At 36.5% G+C, this 18,373-nt stretch overlaps 1 protein-coding gene across 4 annotated transcripts in view; it reads right to left on the bottom strand.

Annotated features, from left to right (window-relative positions):
* pign (phosphatidylinositol glycan anchor biosynthesis, class N) overlaps positions 1 to 18,373 on the bottom strand; it is a 35,021-nt gene that overhangs the window by 7,901 nt on the left and 8,747 nt on the right. For 3 of the 4 annotated variants that reach the window (XM_062985795.1, XM_062985797.1, XM_062985798.1), the window contains 17 exons: positions 18,140 to 18,259; positions 17,528 to 17,568; positions 16,428 to 16,487; positions 16,250 to 16,342; positions 16,094 to 16,149; positions 15,902 to 15,980; positions 15,631 to 15,813; positions 11,975 to 12,114; positions 11,124 to 11,223; positions 10,936 to 11,028; positions 8,864 to 8,955; positions 8,613 to 8,724; positions 7,682 to 7,790; positions 7,492 to 7,594; positions 4,653 to 4,755; positions 3,609 to 3,695; positions 3,445 to 3,500 (listed from right to left, as the gene is read on the bottom strand). In XM_062985795.1, coding sequence (XP_062841865.1) covers positions 3,445 to 3,500; positions 3,609 to 3,695; positions 4,653 to 4,755; positions 7,492 to 7,594; positions 7,682 to 7,790; positions 8,613 to 8,724; positions 8,864 to 8,955; positions 10,936 to 11,028; positions 11,124 to 11,223; positions 11,975 to 12,114; positions 15,631 to 15,813; positions 15,902 to 15,980; positions 16,094 to 16,149; positions 16,250 to 16,342; positions 16,428 to 16,487; positions 17,528 to 17,568; positions 18,140 to 18,259 — 1,627 coding nt within the window. Of the gene's footprint in view, positions 1 to 530; positions 714 to 3,444; positions 3,501 to 3,608; positions 3,696 to 4,652; positions 4,756 to 7,491; positions 7,595 to 7,681; positions 7,791 to 8,612; positions 8,725 to 8,863; positions 8,956 to 10,935; positions 11,029 to 11,123; positions 11,224 to 11,974; positions 12,115 to 15,630; positions 15,814 to 15,901; positions 15,981 to 16,093; positions 16,150 to 16,249; positions 16,343 to 16,427; positions 16,488 to 17,527; positions 17,569 to 18,139; positions 18,260 to 18,373 lie in introns of those variants that run through there. The other variant, XM_062985796.1, reaches the window with a different exon arrangement.

Raw genomic sequence — 18,373 nt, 5'->3', positions numbered from 1 at the left:
TGAAGGTCTAGAAGATGACCATCTCAAACAGCAGCAAAAGATGAGCGATCGTCTCTGACTTTACGTCTACAAGGTGGACCAACTAGGTAGGAGTGCCTAATAGAGTGGACAGTGGTATTTAAAAACTCCAGCAGCGCTGCTGTGTCTAATCCACTCATACCAGCACAACACACACTAACACACCACCGCCATGTCATTGTCACTGCAGTGCTGAGAATGATCCACCACCTAAATAATACTTACTCTGTGGTGGTCCTGTAGAGGTCCTGACCATTGAGGAACAGGGTGAAAGCAGGCTAAAAAAGTATGTAGAGAAACAGATGGACTACTGTCAGTAATTGTAGAACTACAAAGTGTCTCTATATGGTAACTGGAGCTGATAAAAGGGACAGTGAGTGTAGAAACAAGGAGGTATATATACAGTACACAGTCAAGCAGGAAAGTTTGCACACCCCTTTCACCTTCTCCACGTTTTATTACATTACATAAATAGAATAAAACATTACAAAAATATAATAGATTGAGTTTATTTTTTGTCACAAAATTCTACACAAAATTTACCTGTGGTAAATTCAATTGATTGGACATGACTGGGGATTGCCCACACCTGCCTACATAAGGTCCCACAGTTGATAATGCATATCAGAGCCAAGTCATGGGATCAAAGGAATTATCTGCAGACCTCAGAAACAGGATTGTGTCAAGGCATAGATCTGGAGAAGGATACAGAAAAATTGCTGCAGCTTTACAGGTCCCAAAGAGCACAGTGGCCACCATCATTTAAAAATGAAATAAGTTTGGAACTAGGGCTGGGTGGTATATATCGAATATATTCAATATTACTTTTTACACAATGTTGAAAATGACCATATTTAATATATCGAGTATGCATAGAATACACGTTACCCTTTGAGAACATTTAAAACAGAGCACAAAAGCGCTGCGTGGAATGTTTCCTCCGCGTATGAGCAGGTGGGCATGTGCACGCACACACATGCAAACTGAATCACTGAGTCAAAAACGACTCTTTTCAAACAAATTATTCATTAGAATCGAATCAGGGAGCTGTGCTCTTATCTATGGTAAAGATTCATTCGTTATGCTAACTCAATTTCATTATGATGTCGTGCGTAAACAACTTAATGAATCAGTTCATTTGTTAGAGATTCAGTTGTATAAACCAATCAGATCTCTCTCTTCATTGGTTGTGGTACAAGTGACAGTTTAGTGAATAAACTAACAGTTTCAGCTTTTTACCGCAAAAGCTGAGAGAATAAATTATCTAAAACGGTTTTCATTAGTTAGGTGGACAAATACAGTTAAAATTGTATTTATATATTCTGGAAATATTCTGGAAACATACAAGATGGCCTCCAAGAAGAAATAAAGTGGGTTATATCCCTAATATAACAAACTGATAAATATTTGGTCTCAATTTGAAGAAGAGAAGCTCAGGTAGTTATAGATATACTTTATTTGTCATATACACATATACAGGTGTACAGTACAATGAAATTCTTTCTTTGCATATCCCAGCTTGTTTTGGGAGCTGGGGACAGAGCGCAGGGTCAGCCACCTTACGGCACAGACAGGGTTAAGGGTCTTGCTTAAGGACCCAACAGTGGCTGCATAGCAGAGCCTGGATCAGGTAAGCAGCGGTTAAGATTTTATGCTGCTGTGTGGTTGATCTGGGTCTCGGTTCTGCTGTTTACCATGCGCTTTCACTTTGCAATAATAGCAAAGCATTATCGAACATGAAATGTTTTCGGGATTTTTTTGATGCTCATTTATTAGAAGTAAATTAGACAGCATAAATGTGATTGTGAGATTCTGATGGTTTGTTTAATAGTCAATATGTATATATAATATTAATATTGTCAATATTAATACAAATACAACCTTCATCGTACTTTAAGTACAAATGTAAGTTAACATTACATTGTATTGTATATTGCCACTTCTCAAAAGCATATCGAGATATGACTTTTTTTGTCATATCGCACAGCCCTATTTGGAACCACCAAAAATCTTCCTAGACTTGACTGCCCGGCCAAACTGAGCGATCGGGGAAGACGGGCCTTGGCCAGGGAGGTGAGCAGGAACCCGAGGGTCACTCTGACAGAGCTCCAGGATATCCTTATGGAGATAAGAGAACCTATCAGAAGATCAACCATCCAGGCAGCACTCCACAAATCACGCCTTTATGGTAGAGTGGCCAGATGGAAGCCACTCCTTAGTACAAGGCACATGACAGCCCACTTGGAGTTTGCCAAAAGGCACCTAGAGGATTCTCAAACCATGAGAAGCAAGATTTTCTGGTCTGATAAAACCAAAATTAAACTTTTTGGCATGAATACCAAGCGTCACCTCTGGAGGAAACCAGGCATCACTCATCACCTGGCTAATGCCATCCCTACAGTAAAGCATGGCGGTGGCAGCATCATGATGTGGGGATGTTTTTGTTTTTTTTGCAGCAGGACCGGGACAGCTAGTCCTGATAGAGGGAAAGATGAATGCAGCAAAGTACACCAAGATCCTTGAAGAAAACCTCAGACTGGGGCGAAGGTTTACCAACATGACAACGACCCGAAGCACACAGCCAAGAGAACAAAGGAGTGGCTTCGGAGAAAGTCTGTGAATGTCCTTGAGTGGCCCAGCCAGAGCCCAGACCTAAATCCAATCAAACATTTGTGGAAGGAGCTGAAAATGGCTGTGTACCGATGCTCCCTTCCAACCTGAAGGAGCTTGCAAAGATATGCCAAGTGGACTAGGCAAAAATGTCCAGAAACAAGTGTGAAAAGCTCATAGCTTCCTTCCCAAGGCGCCTTGAGGCTGTAATTGCTGCCTCAACCAAGTATTAGGCTACTTGTGTGTACAGATATGTAACCCCTAAATAAGCGATTCCTGTCAGTAAAATAACATTGCATATTGTATGTGCACATTGTATGTTTGAGGCAAAAAAAGAACAGAACTCAATCTATTATGCAATGAGTCTGTAAATAAATAAATAAAACGTGGAGAAGGTGAAAGGGGTGTGCAGACTTTCCGGTTTTAAAAAATGTGTATATATGTATATACACACACTCGCATGGACAGACAGACAGACAGACAGACAGACAGACAGACAGACAGACAGACAGACAGACAGACAGACAGACAGACAGATAACATAGCTAGATAGATAGCTAGATAGATAGGTAGCTAGATAGATAGATTAGATAGATAGATAGATAGATAGATAGATAGATAGATAGATAGATAGATAGATAGATAGATAGATAGATAGATAGATAGATAGATATGATTAAACTTTAATGGCAGGTAGGATAAAATAAAGCTTGGTTTGTCAGCTCCACTGTTTGGGGCCTGTAATTACCCATCAAGTCAGTTTATAAATGTTATATTTGCATATATTCATTTCAAGCCTTAGGCACATCAGTTTACCTGTTAATAGAAGCAATATTTCCTGTGCCAAAGAAGGCAATTATTATGAAGAATACCTGGTGCAAAGTGTTAAGGCAAGTACAAGTCTAGATTTCATCAAAACTCTTTATATTTAATGCAGTGCTTGTTTGAAATGCAATAAGTGGTAAATATTGCAAGGATACAAAAAAGTATGATCTTCGGATGTCTTCTAAATTCAGCTGCCTGATTCTCGTCAAGTCGATATTTTCAACAAAATCAATGTCTGAAAGCTGCAAAAGCATTTGGTATTATTATGATCAACTTATTAAGCACATGAAACGTTATTTAGTAAAACTGTACTAAATAACATTTTAATCCTTATATATCCTTATTATATATACTGGTTTGGCTATTTTGTAAAACATCAAGAACATTTGAACATTAGCTTTAAAAAAGTTGAAACATATGACATATAACAGCCTAAGAAAAGTGGACCAATGACATTGTAGCAACTGTACAATGTAGGAAAACACCTAACTGTATTTTTTTGACTGCTATTTAGTGACGTCATGCACTAACTAATTTATGCATTAATACAAATTCTTGGGAGTTGACTTTTTTACCTGCTAAAATCAGACGATTCATGGGTCCAGTTTTCGTTCTTTCAGGCTTTTTTAAACAATTTTGAGTCAAATGAAAGTAATTTTCATAAAACTTAGTCATTACATCGGCTTTTCTGTAATTAGTAAAGTGCCAAGTGCATTTATTGCAGATAGCTTGAGTGAAAGCTAAACAATCTTCAAGCTTTAACTGACACATTACAATAAGCAAAAATAATTAGTACAATTAATGTTTACTATTTTTTTTTTTTTTTTTTACAGTTAAGAAGCAGCCTTACAACTGCATAGAGGCTGCTGTCCAATGTAGTGTGCTCATAAAAAGAAGATCAGTGTAAACAGCAAATTTAGCTAATGGTGCAATTATTATCCTATTTTATTTGAAGTTGATGTTGAAAACAACAGTCAGGTGTTCAATAGTAATGATATTTGCATTTTTAATGAATGATTTTTAATGAATGATTTTTTTTCCCCTTAAGTAGTTAAACTATTTTCTTAAAACACACTGCTGACTGCAAATTTATTTAAAGTATATTGTACCACAAGACAATATTACTAATAAAAACATTATTAAGCCTAATATGAAATAATATATAAAGTAAATGAAGGAGAAAACCACAACTGTGTTACCTCTGTCCTGTTAGACAGTCTATGTGTGTCTGTGGTTTCCTGCTCCATGCCAATCCACACAAACATCAACCATGACAGTATGGGAGGAAAAAGGGCCTCATACCTTTACAAAACACAAAGCAAACCACTGCAGTTAGTAAGGCCTACCACATCGTCTGACTGAGCTATTTGTAGGTATCCTGTAACCTACAAAGGTGTCCTGTAGGTCAGCAGAAGCCACTCTCGTCTCACATTGTTAAACATCCTGTTTTAAAAAGTATTACATTAAAGTGAGCTCTATGTGATTTTTCAGCTATAACAGCCACTCTTCGGAGAGGGCTTCTTACAAGACTTAATATGTCTGTGGAAATTTGTGCCCATTCAGGAAAAGAGCATTTGTATGGCTGGACACTGATGTTAGTCAAGAAAGCCTCAATTTATGTTCCAGATCCTTCCAAAGCTGGGGCTAAAGCAGGGGCCAAAATGGAGCTTAAGACAGGGCTCTGTGCAGGCCACTTGAGTTTTCTTTGAACCAAGCTTTTCTACACGTCTTTATAAACCTTGCTTGTGCACAAGGGTACAGTCATGCTGGAACAGGATAATGCTTCCCTAAACTGTTAGCAACTGCTTTTGCAAACATAAGAAGGGGTGTCCAAATACTTTTGTCCAAATAGTATACCTTCTGGGGGTGCCTTCCCTATAACCAGTGGTACTCATACCACAGCAGAAAATACTGCTCCAATGTGTTCTCTTAGTCCAATGCTTAAGTAGCCCAAAAATCTAACCAAGTCAAGTAGAGTAAATAGCCTTATGATATGCCGTGGTGTTTTGGTGTTTTAATTTGGTTATCACTGTTATTTTAACAGCAACAACTAAAATGGGGCTTTGTCAATAGCGATCTAATAAAGCTTATGTTATTTCGTCACTGTAGTGCAGTACAAACATACAGCTTTGTTAGGGCAGGGCTATTTCAGGCTGACTTCCCTTATACAACTCCCATCTCAACCACAGTCAGCACAATGTGACTGTTGAAACATGGCAAGCAAGTGTGAATGAAAAGTCTATTAGCATGGAACATCTTGACCTGCCAATCTATGCCTTCTGTTACTTGCAAAAGCGCTTCAAATCCATCAGACTGCATCTCCTGTGCCAAGCCCCATTCAGGTCCCCACACAGTTCTGGGCTCTGGCTAGGCCATTCCAAAACGTTGATCTTCCTCTTGTAAAGCCATTCTATTGTTGATGTAAAGGTATGCCATTGTCATGCTAAAAGGTGAAATTCCTCTTTATCTTTAGCATTTTTAGCAGATGCTTGAAGGTTTTGTGCTAAAATTGACTGATATTTGGTAATGTTCATAATTTCATACCTCTTGACTAAAGCCCCAAAGCATAATGCTGCTACCACCACGCTTAACTGTGGGATGGTGTTCTTTTGGTGATATGCAGTTGTTCTTTCGCCCAACAAACCTTTTGGAATTATGGATAAAAGGGTTCATCTTGGTCTCATTAGACCATATACTTTTTCCACATGCTTTTGGCAGACATGATGCAAGTTTTTGCAAAGTGTAGCCAAGCTTTGTTATTTTTCTTTGTAAGAAAATACCTCAATCTTGTCATCCTACCCCTCAGCCCAGGCAAATGAAAAATATGCTGGATACAGTACTTGTCAGAAATTCATGCAGCTCCTTTAATGTTGCTGTAGGCCTCTTGTTAGCCTTTAAGACTAATTTTCCTCTTGTCATATAAATTTGAGGGATGTTAAGTTATTGGTAACATTACTGTTGTACCACATTTTATCCACTGTATCCCATGGTGTATGTAATTCCTTGTATTTTTTTTTACTCTTCTCCTAACTGATACCTTTTAACAATGAGATTCCTTTTATATTTTGTAAGCTCTGGACCTTTTGCTGTAAAACACAACTAAGTAAATCTCAGGAAAATCCTACTAGATCAGCTGGGTTAACTAGTCACTAAAATGAATGACAGTTGTGTGTTTGAATGTGACTGGTATATTCTGAGCACAGCCACATTCCCAATTATAAGAGAATGGGCACAATTATGTAACCATGTTAATGTCATTTAGATTTTTATCTTTCCCCTCTCAACAATTTCAGCTGGTTTTTCAATTGAATTGCACAGAATATAGGTGACATTAACTAAATAAATCTGAAATGATCTTGGTCTGATATTTTCCATCACAAAAACCTGCCATTTTAATAGGGGTGTGTATGCTTTTTATAGACACTGTAGCTGTCACTGACTAGCAAAGACCTGACCATATTGTATGACCAACTTTCTATGTACTGTCGTGCCATGGCTTCAAGTTTGACTTTCTGTTCCAAGAATTATAAAAAGCTTGTAGCAGGTGGAAAGGCTTCTGCTTTTAGAGTACATTTTTCACAAAATCAATTTCAAGAATCTTACTTATCATACTTACTTCAAATTTACTTAACATAGGTGTTTAATTTATTTATTTAAAGTAATAAATTAAAGTATTAATTTAAGTAAAAAGTCAGCTATAACTGTGTAAATTTAAAGTGCAAAGCTAAATTAAATAGCCATTTGTAGTTACATCTATTGGGTAACACACTTTGTTAAGCTACAACTTTAACCCTGTGATCTTTGAGAAAATACTTCTCAACTAGATGCTTTGTAGCAGTAATGCTGGAGTTTGCTTTTTAATGAAACAAGGTTGCTTTTGTCATAAATTTTAGTTTTTTATATTTTACTGTGCATAACTTTGTTGTATTTGTAATTACATTATTGTGACAGGTGCTATAAAAATTATACATTGAGTTTCACTCTTTTTACTCTTCACAGTATAGGGAAATGTAGCATTCCCCAAAATATATAGCTTACCCCGTGCTGAGAAGAAGGTACACAGAAATGAGGGACATGAGAATACTCAGCAACCTATGGTGGAGTTTGGTGGAACTCAGCAGAGGCACAAAAAATGATGAAACTATAAGACAAGAAAAAAGGGCAGTCAGATGTCAAATGAAAAAGCAAATAGCAGATAAAAATATATAAAAATGAAGATGTATCTAACCAAGAGTGGACCAGCTGATGAGCTGATTGAAGAGCGGCAGACCTTGCTTAAGCTGCAGACTGAAGTGTGTGCTAGCCAGCACATAAACACACAATGCCACCTGTAGCATCTGCACTCATAACAAGGTTTATACCATGGATATGAAAAAGTAATTTCTAATTGGTCTAATATATTGAGACACCTGTAATATATTAAAGAGCGTAAATATTGCTTAATGCTTATTTTATTAATGCTGTAATCAGCTTCATCCTGGTCAGAGTTTTGTCCCAACACAATTTAGAAACACTTAATGTTTTCTAAAATATACTTTGGGCAAGACACCAGTCCATCAGGAGGCATTACACATTCAATAATTCACATGCGTACCGACAAGGGCCAATTTAACAAAGTAAATCAAACGTCTGCAAGTTTTAGGGATGTGACATGCAAAACTTCTGACAGAGAGATTGGAAGCAAATCGAGCAAAATCGTATTTGAAAATGCCACTCCAACATTCAAATTAGCACAGCAAATCTGAGACACATCAGTGCCACATCAGTACAATAGTCTCTACATTTGATTATAGAATATATTGTCATACCACACTTGGTCTGTGCTGGTATAGGAAATAAATAGTATGCATAAAATAGTATGCAAATTAGAGTTTTAAGATTTTATAAATATAAAATAATAATAATAAAACATGTTGACATTTTGTATAACATTGAAGGTTAGTTATCAAGTATAATGTACTGATTAGAACATTACAAGCAGTACAGCAGTTGGATTTCTATATAGATAACCAAGCACATCTGACAACAAGTTTATACAAATAAGAAAAGTCCAAACATTACACAATCTAGCTGCAAAAGCAATAAAATGGTCAAGTGTATATCTGGTCTTAGAAATGTAGTAGTGCTGGTGATACTGTAAAGATGAAACATAAAATAACCTGGCCAAGAAACAGCCACCTATCTCTTCTATGAAGGCATCCATGTCTGTGTGTTGGGCAAATGTATAAAATTGAGAGTGTTACAGAGAGTGTTACAGCTCCAGCACACAACCTGCACCCAAAGAAAGACAACAAACACACATAAAAAAAAATTAATAAATGCATGACTTAATAAAAGACAAAAATACAAAAATTATGTTTATATGTAAGATAAAGTAATTTTGTGTGATAAGTTATTACTGTGGTCCTACACATAATTGGTGTTGGGCTCTCTTCCAACAACTGGCAGAAGTGGAAACACTGCCAAACACAGGCAGCTCAACACCCAGCTTAATGATCTGCACTAAAACACAGTAACACAACAGAAAAAGCACAGTTTAACACCTTTTTAACCTACATGTGGCCAAAAAACTGTTTAAATTATGTAGCACAGTAGATTAAATCAATGTGGTTGCCACAAGAGAGTAGTTTTCCAAAGACTGCAAAATGCATATTATGTTAATATGAGTAAAAATTCCTTGCTTTTTTAACCTAGCCATTCAGGGTGTGGGTATCAGTACCAGGACAACAAGGCCACACCACATTTGAGATTCAAGTATGAAATTTAGTTAAGCCACCAAACTAGCTTGCCATCTACCTGGTCAAAAGAAAAGAAAGTGGGAAGGCAGTGCCATAAAAAGTATTTAGCATGTTTGGAAACCTTTTAAATGATTTCAAATTATCATTAAAATGCATTTAATGCTTGAAAGCCTTCTAATGTGGATAAATTCTACAAAAAAAAAGTACAGCAATGTAAATGACTAATCTTTAGTCATCAGATGAGTTTGGTTGCAGTTGTTGCTGCTAAAGGTGGCACAACAATGAATTAAGTTTTAAAAAGTGGCATAATTTTTTTTGTCATTAAATTACATTTATGGCCAGACAGTTGAATTTTTTATCAGACGAGAGGACATTTCTCCAAAAAGTATGTTCCAAAGTACATTTATCTCTAGGAGAACAAACATCCTTCTATAAAAGGTATGATGGCTGCAGGGTCCCATGTCCTGGCTTATTTCTTTTGACTTTCCCATGATGTCAAGCAAAAAGGCAAGGAACGGCATGAAGGTAGGCCTTAAAATAATGCCAGGACCTTCAATTAACTAAAATAATGCAGATTAGCCTACCATAAGCTTCAAATGCCATATTATCATTTTCTGGAATTCCAAGCTATTTAAAGGCACAATTAACTTGGTGTATGAAAAGGTGTGATTCAATGGAATTGTAATACAGTGGATTATAAGTAAAATTATCTGTTTGTAAACATTTGTTGGAAAAATTGATTGTGTCAACTTGCTAACACTATAGTTGGTTGACATGCAGTCTGTGGAGGGGATGACTTCAACCTAGGTGTATGTGAACTTATGACTAACTGTAAAACCATTTAGCTTTACAAATATGCAAACAAAAAGGAAACGCAGCAAAAGGTGGCAGCAAACACTTTTCACAGCACTGTCAGCAAGAAAACCCAAACTATCACTTTATACTAGGGTTGTAACGATACACTACCCACGATGTGATGTGTGGCAGTTGTAGCCTAGTGGTTAAGGTACTGGACTAGTAATCAAAAAAAGGTTGCTGGTTCAAGCCCCGCCACTTCCAGGTTGCCACTGTTAGGCCCTTGAGCAAGGCCCTTAACACACAATTGCTTAGACAATATACTGTCACAGTACTGTAAGTCGCTTTAGATGATAGCGTCTGCTAAATGCCGAAAATGTAAATGCGATTCACGATACTGGGTTCACGATAGGATTTTTCCCGATTTTTTAAACTGAAATTGAAGACAAATTATGTATTAAGTTTCCTTTTATTATTTTTCTTAAAAAAAGAAAATAAAATACTGTATTTGTAAATATCTTTTATTTATCTAAATAATGAATGCCCTTTTATTTCTGAGGTAGCTACAAACTATGCAAAACAATTTTGAATTAAGCCCACTTTGGCTGAAAAACCCCGAATCTGGCAACCAGGTGTATAGCGCCAGTGATATCAACCAGGCGAGGTGTATAGCGCCAGTGCCCTCTGCTGTTTAAAGTGAATATCGATTCATTTTACATGTCAAATCGATTTGAATTGTGGAATTTTTTAATCGGTTATTAACTGTCTTGTGGTGCATCATTACATCCCTAGTTTATACTAAGTGACAAGTTGTCTAAATTATTTAAAAAAAAATACAAGAAAACAAATTAACTGCTGTAACGTGTGGCACGGTCCAGAGCCCAGCAACACAATCAAGAACACCAGTACAGAAACCCACATGTTTGAACAGAAATCTCCAATGTCTTACCCTGGCTTTTGTATGAAAACCTGAGACAACAGGCCACAGTGCTAAAGCTATCAGTCCCAGAGTCAATGTAGCTCGATAGAAAAAACTTGCAACCTACAAAAAGAGTAATGAACAGATTAGTAATAACATATATTAAGAAATGTCTATATATCTTTTCAGGCATATAATATCAGTTCTGTCCCACTTACCAGCAGTTCTACCCCAAATGTAACTAAAACCATATAGCCAAGGCATTTGGTAAGTGTCAGGAAAGGAACAGACTTTATAAGTCCAACAAGGATGCCAAACCTGAAATCAAGAGTATTAACAAATCAACAAAAATAATAGCTTTCATGTATTTACCCACCCAAAGAGCTGTCTTAGTTCTCCATGTAGCACAAATTTTAAAGAAAAATAGCCTTCCAACAGTTCTTAAATGCAACCTTCACAAATGTTGAACAAATTGAACAAAACTTACATGTTTAAATAAACAGGTGAAGCTAAAAGTTAGCATACACTTGTAAGGAACGTATGTTATGGCATTTTGATTTGTATGATTTTCTCAACAGTTTTTCTTTTTAGGAACCTTTGTGAATAAAAATTGTCATAAATTCAGAAGAAAAGAAAGAAGACCAGTCTTTAAAATTAGCCTTCAGAAAGACTTTTGTAGTCAGATGAAATAAAGCTTGGTTTATTTGAGTGTTCTGGCATGACAGGACAACTACCCAAAACTCACTTCAAAAGGGTTCAAAAAGGGTAAATTCAGGCTAAAATGAAGCATTGTTAAATGAAACAATTGAAGACTGTCAATACTTGCACTTGGGTGGCACAGTACTCAATCAAGCCAGCCCACCAGGGTTTGAGTCTAAGCTATGCTACTGGCCTGATCAAACATTACATCATCATAACTGCAGTATAAAATTACAGAGGCAGATGTTGAACACTAAGGAGGTAAATTGAAATTAAATGAGTAATTTAACAGAATAGTTTATGACTTTTTATTACAGAAACACTGTGTGTACACTGAGGAAGGGGCTGACAAGGCAAAATACTGACTCACTCTTTAAAGACTGCATACCACACAGCAACAGGCAGAAGGCAGTAGATGTAGTAGGTAAAGGAACTGGCCTGAAGAAGCAGAAAGAGAGAGACTACCAGGCCCAAACACACAAAAACTCTTCTCAGATGTCTTCCTGCCACCTTAAATAACACAGGAAACAGAGCAGACAGGTGACTAAGTACTTGTTTTAAAATAGATCCTGTAAAAAAAAAAGAAAAAAAAAGCCTCACACAATTGTAGTTGAACTATGGCTGGGCAATATGACTAAAAAACCCATATCTAGATATGCTTTAGAGGGGTGGCGATATATACTATACAATAAAAAAAACTTGTAAAAGCAATGTATAATGTTAAACAATCAGTATTTATTTTTAACACCAAAAAGGGCATGATGTATAGCTGTACTTTTCAAACTGTTATCTAAGTTATATTTAAAATGATAATAATAATAAGACAATTGCACACCCAACATACAACTTGTAACTTAAGTAAGGTCGGTTGCTTCCAACATACAAAACAATTTGTACATAAATAAAGATATCAAAAACAGTGTGCAATATAAAATGGAAAGACAGGGAAAGCAAACTGCAAAAGATAATGTTTAAGATGATGAAATGCATTAGTCATGCTGCTACCTTTAGTTGCAATGTTTTTTCTTCATAATTTGCACGAAACTTTACTATGTTGCGTATCATCTGGAAACCCAACCATTTCCACACAACCGACCCATGCACGGTCATTTTTAATTAGATCTTCACTACAGTTTCGTTTTTCTCCATTGCTGACTGACATCAGTTATCAGTTATTTATTTCTAAACATTGCAGTAGGTTCTTCAGGGAAACATTAAGGCAACACGGTGAAAACGTTGAGCCATGTGTTAGCGAAGGAAAACACATGGCTCCAGTGACAACATGAACAAATGAAGTAGACCTGAGTGCACGTGATAAATGTGGTGTGCTAGTGTGTCTGTGTGTATGCGTGCACATGCACGCCCGCACGCCCGCTTGCTCGCTCATGCGCAAGAGTGCGCTGCACCGTTTTTTAAGCTGTTTTAAACCCTAATTTGAACAACTTCTGCATTATTACTACTCTCAAATATATGATTAAAACTGCACACTTTCCACAAACTTGTGCAAATACTTGAGGCAAAATCAGGGCATTTTGTAAAATGCAATCAAATTATAAAAAAAAAAAAAAAAACCTTTAGTTATCTCGGTACAAAAGTATGATTACCAACGTTTTCAAAAAAATACCAAATCCAATATACACCTTTGCATCATTGGTTTGTTTGTTAGGATTTTAAACCTATAAAAGTTTTTTGTACATTTGTCAGTTAATAAAGGTTCAACAGAATTAACACACCACAAGTTCCTGTTTTACTGCATTTTACAAAATGTCCCAGCTTTTCTGAAAACAGGGCTTGTATCTGACAATATGCCAGCAATGTTAACAATATTAACTCACTGGCCACTTGAGTAAGAACATTATACTAATACTGCTTTCAGAATAGCCATGTTGCTTTGTGGCATCGTTTCAACAGTGTTGAAAAAATCTATCTATTTATATGATATCATATGAATAAAACCAGTTTGATATGGCTCAGTGTGTGCCAAGAAAACATTTCTTACCTCAATGCATCACCACTGTGAACATATTTATGCCACATTATGATCCTAACATTTATCATTGCAGATTCATCAGAGCAGGCTAAATTATTTTTAATTTGTACCCACTGTAGTCTCAAAGTACTATTCTTGACTGACAGAGTGAAAGCCGATGTAATTTTTTTGCCATTTAAGCCCATCTGCCTCAAGGTTTGATGTGTTTGCATATTTTTGCTTACTACCATTGTGCAGTGTGGACATTTCAAATAGCACAGGTTTTGCCAGCTTCAACCAGCATCACAATTCTCATCAGACCATCAATGTACAACCCCAAATCAGAAAAAGTTGGGACAGTATGGAAAATGCAAATAAAATAAAAATGCAGTCAATTTACTTTGACTTTTGATTTCTACATTTCAGGCCTTCAACACATTCCAAAAAAATTGGCACAGGGGCAATTTAGGCTTAGTAATGAGGTGAAAAGATAAATAATGATGTGATTCCAAACAGGTGATGTCAACAGGTGATTGTAATCATGGTTTGGTACAAAAGCAGCATCCAGGAAAGGCTGAGTCTTTGATGAGCAAACATGGCCAGAGCAAACATTTCTCCAGTTTGCATGAGAAAATTATTGAAATGTTTAAAAACTGCATACCTCAAAGAAAGATTGGATGGGATTTGCATATTTCTCCCTCTATAGTGCAAAATATCATTAAACAATTCAAGGAATCGGGAGGAAATTCAGTGCGTAAAGGCCAAGGGCGCAAGCTTAAGCTGAACGCCCGTGATCTTCCATCTCTCAGATGGCACTGCATCAAGAACCACTACGCAACAATAGCTGATATAACTACATGGGCAAGGAATTACTTTGGCAAACCTTTGTCAAGCACTACAATATGGAGTTACATGCACAAATGCCACTTAAAACTTTCCTGTGCAAAAAAGAAGCCTTATGTTAACCATGTCCAGAAGCAGTGCCAACTTCTCTGGGCTCTGAGGCATCTAAAATGGACCATCACACAGTGGAAACGTGTATTGGGGTCAGATGTCTTTTTGGAAAAAATGGACGCTGTGTGCTCCGAACCAGAGACGAAAAGAACCATCTAGACTGTTATCAGCAACAAGTCCAAAAGCCAGGGTCTGTCATGGTATGAGGCTGTGTCAGTGCCCTTGGCAAATGTAATTTACATTTCTGTGATGGCAGCATTAATGCAGAAGTACATTGAGATCCTAGAGCAACATATGCTACCTTCAATATGTCATCTTTTCCAGGGACTTCAATGCATTTTTCAAGAAGACAATGCAAAACCACATGCAGCACACATTACAAAGGCATGGCTGCAAAAGAAGAGGATACAGGCACTGGACTGACCTGCCTGCAGTCCTGACCTGCCCGCAATAGAAAATGTGTGGAGAATTCTGAAATGAAAAATGCGACAACGACGACCCTGTACTGTTGCACATCAGTTGCACAAGACGTGTCTGTAAAAAGAATAAGATAAAATAAAACCTGAAACACTAAATCGCTTGGTATCCTTGGTGCTAAAACTTCTTTAAGTGTGGTGAAAAGGAATAGCAACATTACAAAGTGGTAAATGCTTTACTGTCCCAACTTTTTTGGGAATGTGTTGCAGGCCTGAAATGCAGGAATGGATGTTTATTAATAAATGAAATTAAACTGACCAGACAAAACATGAAATATCTCAGGTACATACTGTCTGCAATGAAATAAAAGTAAATGTAAGAAACGATTATGTAACGTAAGTGTATGTGTACGTAAGAAACGAAATGTATGTGTTTTTTATTATTTGTACTTTCTATGCTGTCCCAACTTTTTCTGATTTGGGGTTGTATTTATAGCAAAGGAAATAGCAAATGGTCTAACTAATTATCTTATGGCTAAATGAAAGTGAGCTACCATGTATACATAGTTTTAAACAATATAAGTGAATATAGATGTGATGTTTAGATGCCCAAATTTTGATCTGACAGTGTATACTTGTACGTACTAGTAACATTTACATAGAGCGGTGTCCTATATATTTCCTTACCATATTTATACCTGTAGAAGACTTGTGCAAACTAGCATGGGTCCTCAGGATGACCAGAATTACATAGGACGTCCAACCAATAAAGCCCAAGGCAACACTGCAGCCTAGGAAAAAGCGATCGTAGGTGTGGTAGTAGGACAAGCCTTCCATTGCTTGACCTATTAAATCCTCACATTGATTAATCTAAGGAAAAATTGTTTAGATTTAAAGGTTTCAACATTTGTAACAACTGGGTCAGACTGGGTAAGTAACTTTGCTGTTTGGTACTCACAGCTTCATCAAAATGCCCTTTTTGGATAAGCAACCTTGCATGAATCACAAACTCCATTAAATCAGAATCTGTCAAAGGTCTAAACATTGTAAAAGAAGCAGTAAGAACCCCATCATATACAAGCATTATTTGATTTGTTTTTCTATTATTTTTTTATTATTTCTATTATTTTCATATCACAAAGTACTATACTTGTATGGTGTGAAGAAAAAAGATAAGGTGGTTTTCTTTTTCTGGGTCATCTTTATCTTTAACAGAATAAACATGATTACAGTTGTCATTACATTACAATTCATTACAATAATTAGTCTGACAAAATTATTCTTTAGTGAAAAATAAGGAACTAACCTTAAATTGCTCCAGAATTTGAATAGCATTTGCATACATACACTCAGCTTTGAAGTGCTGACTGTTATTGAGGTAGTCTAAAGGCAGAAGACCCTGCAAATCAACCCACCAGATAAAAAAGGAGAAAGACACAAAAACAAAAAAGATTGTTTTCATTTTGTATTGACTTTAATCTTACCACAGAGTTGAGTGGAATGGGAACCCCAATAAGAGATGACATGAGCGGTGCAATGTCAGCCTGTGTTTATTCAAAACATAATTAACAGGGAAACAAAAAAATAAAGATTAACGTTTATAATCATCATATTGTAATGAAAAAAAATTGCCCCCCTTTTACTTTTTTTCACTAAATGGTTTCATCATAGAAAGACAGGGAGAACATAAGAAGACGAAAAACACAAATTTTAGATAAACTATTAATTATTAAAAAATATGGGTTATGGCACCCATATCACACATTAAATGTTTTTGCTCTCCCAAACTTAATAACTGATTGTGTCACCTTTAGCACCAACAACTGTTACCAAATGCTTCTGATACAAGCAAGTTCTTTTCTTAAATCTTGGATGAGTCACTGATGCCTTCTTGGGGAAATTACTTACATTTACATTTTTGGCATTTAGCAGACGCTTTTATCCAAAGCGACTTACAGTATACAGTCCAAGCAATTGAGGGTTAAGGGCCTTGCTCAAGGGCCCAACAGTGGCAACCTGGCAGTGGTGGGGTTTGAACCAGCGACCTTCTGCTTACTAGTCCAGTACCTTAACCACTAGGCTATAACTGCCTTTACTTATCCACACAAGGTCAACTACTGATGCTTAACTTTCATTTAAAAAAGTAAAAGATAATTTCATAAGTGTATTTTCTGTTTACTTAGGTTGTCTTTTGGCTCTCAGGTGGTACAGTGGTCTAATGCGTTAACCTACCACCTCTAAGATTTAAGTTCTAATTATAAGCAACTGCCCGCATGTTGGAGGAATGCGTGTCAGTCTCAACTCACCTTGGCAGGTGCATGGGTGGTGCAAGGGGCAACGGTAAAAACCTCTCAAAATATTTACTTCTCTTTAGGTTAATTTAAATTACATGCAAATTGTTTTATAAAATGACAGATGTTTATAATTCTACCACCTGTGAGCCCACTCCACAAGAATGTGGAGTGAAGTGCACCCATTGACCCCAATTACACTGGCTGCATAATAGTCAATGGTCAAAAGAGATAATAATAGAAAATCGATTATAAAAAAGATAAAGATAAATTATGTAATATAAAAAGCCTACCTGGTTTACGTCAACTCTTCTGTAGGTCTCCAGTCCCCATTCTAAGATATTTAAAAGCAAGAAAGTTACTGTCAGTCCTCTGTCTATAATAAAGTAAATTCACTGTACAAACACATAATAAAATTACTTTAATAATGACTTAAAAATCGTTAAAGGGAAAATTAAGTGAAATATCAGATGACTAAATATTTGGCTTCTCAGTAAATTGATAGTACACCACCATTAAGGCTTTGAAACAAAGTGGCACAGCTGTAACAGTTGATGCTGTACAGCACAAGAGTGTTATTTCTCTCCTATAGTTGAGGTTTGTGAAGAGTTTGCCATGTTCTTCTCATACCTGTGTGGGTTTACAACCACTTCACAAAAACATGCACAAGGTGAGTGTATGTTGCTGAACAATAAATTGGCATCCTGCCCTGAATGTATTTCTACCTTGAGCTTAATGTTTCCGGGTGCCTGACTTATTGCTACCCTTGACTATCAAGACCTATCTGCATTATTTGATTTCACTTCTGGGAAAGATATATTAAATCAATATCTGTATTGGGTGATACTTTGATCTTTAATAAACATTATGTGCATAGCAAACATTATTTTGTTTAGTTAACACACCTTTAAGGTAGTTGTCATTATAATGTTGAAAAATAGAGGCTTTCTGTGCTGTCTGTACTCCAGCCCCCCACACCACAAGAGGAGTGAGGGTCTCTGAGGGATGACTGGCTCCATGAGACCCTAAAAACAAAAAAGAAAGAAACACACATACATGTGATTTTTTCAATGCAGTCAGTTCAACACACTGATAATAGCAGATATTTAGTTATCAAAATGAACAAGTAGTCTATTGGA

This window comes from Trichomycterus rosablanca, chromosome 23 (assembly GCF_030014385.1).
Source record: "Trichomycterus rosablanca isolate fTriRos1 chromosome 23, fTriRos1.hap1, whole genome shotgun sequence".
NCBI lineage: Eukaryota > Metazoa > Chordata > Actinopteri > Siluriformes > Trichomycteridae > Trichomycterus > Trichomycterus rosablanca.
Note: the sequence above shows the minus strand (reverse complement) of the source record. Positions and strands in the feature narration are given on the sequence as shown.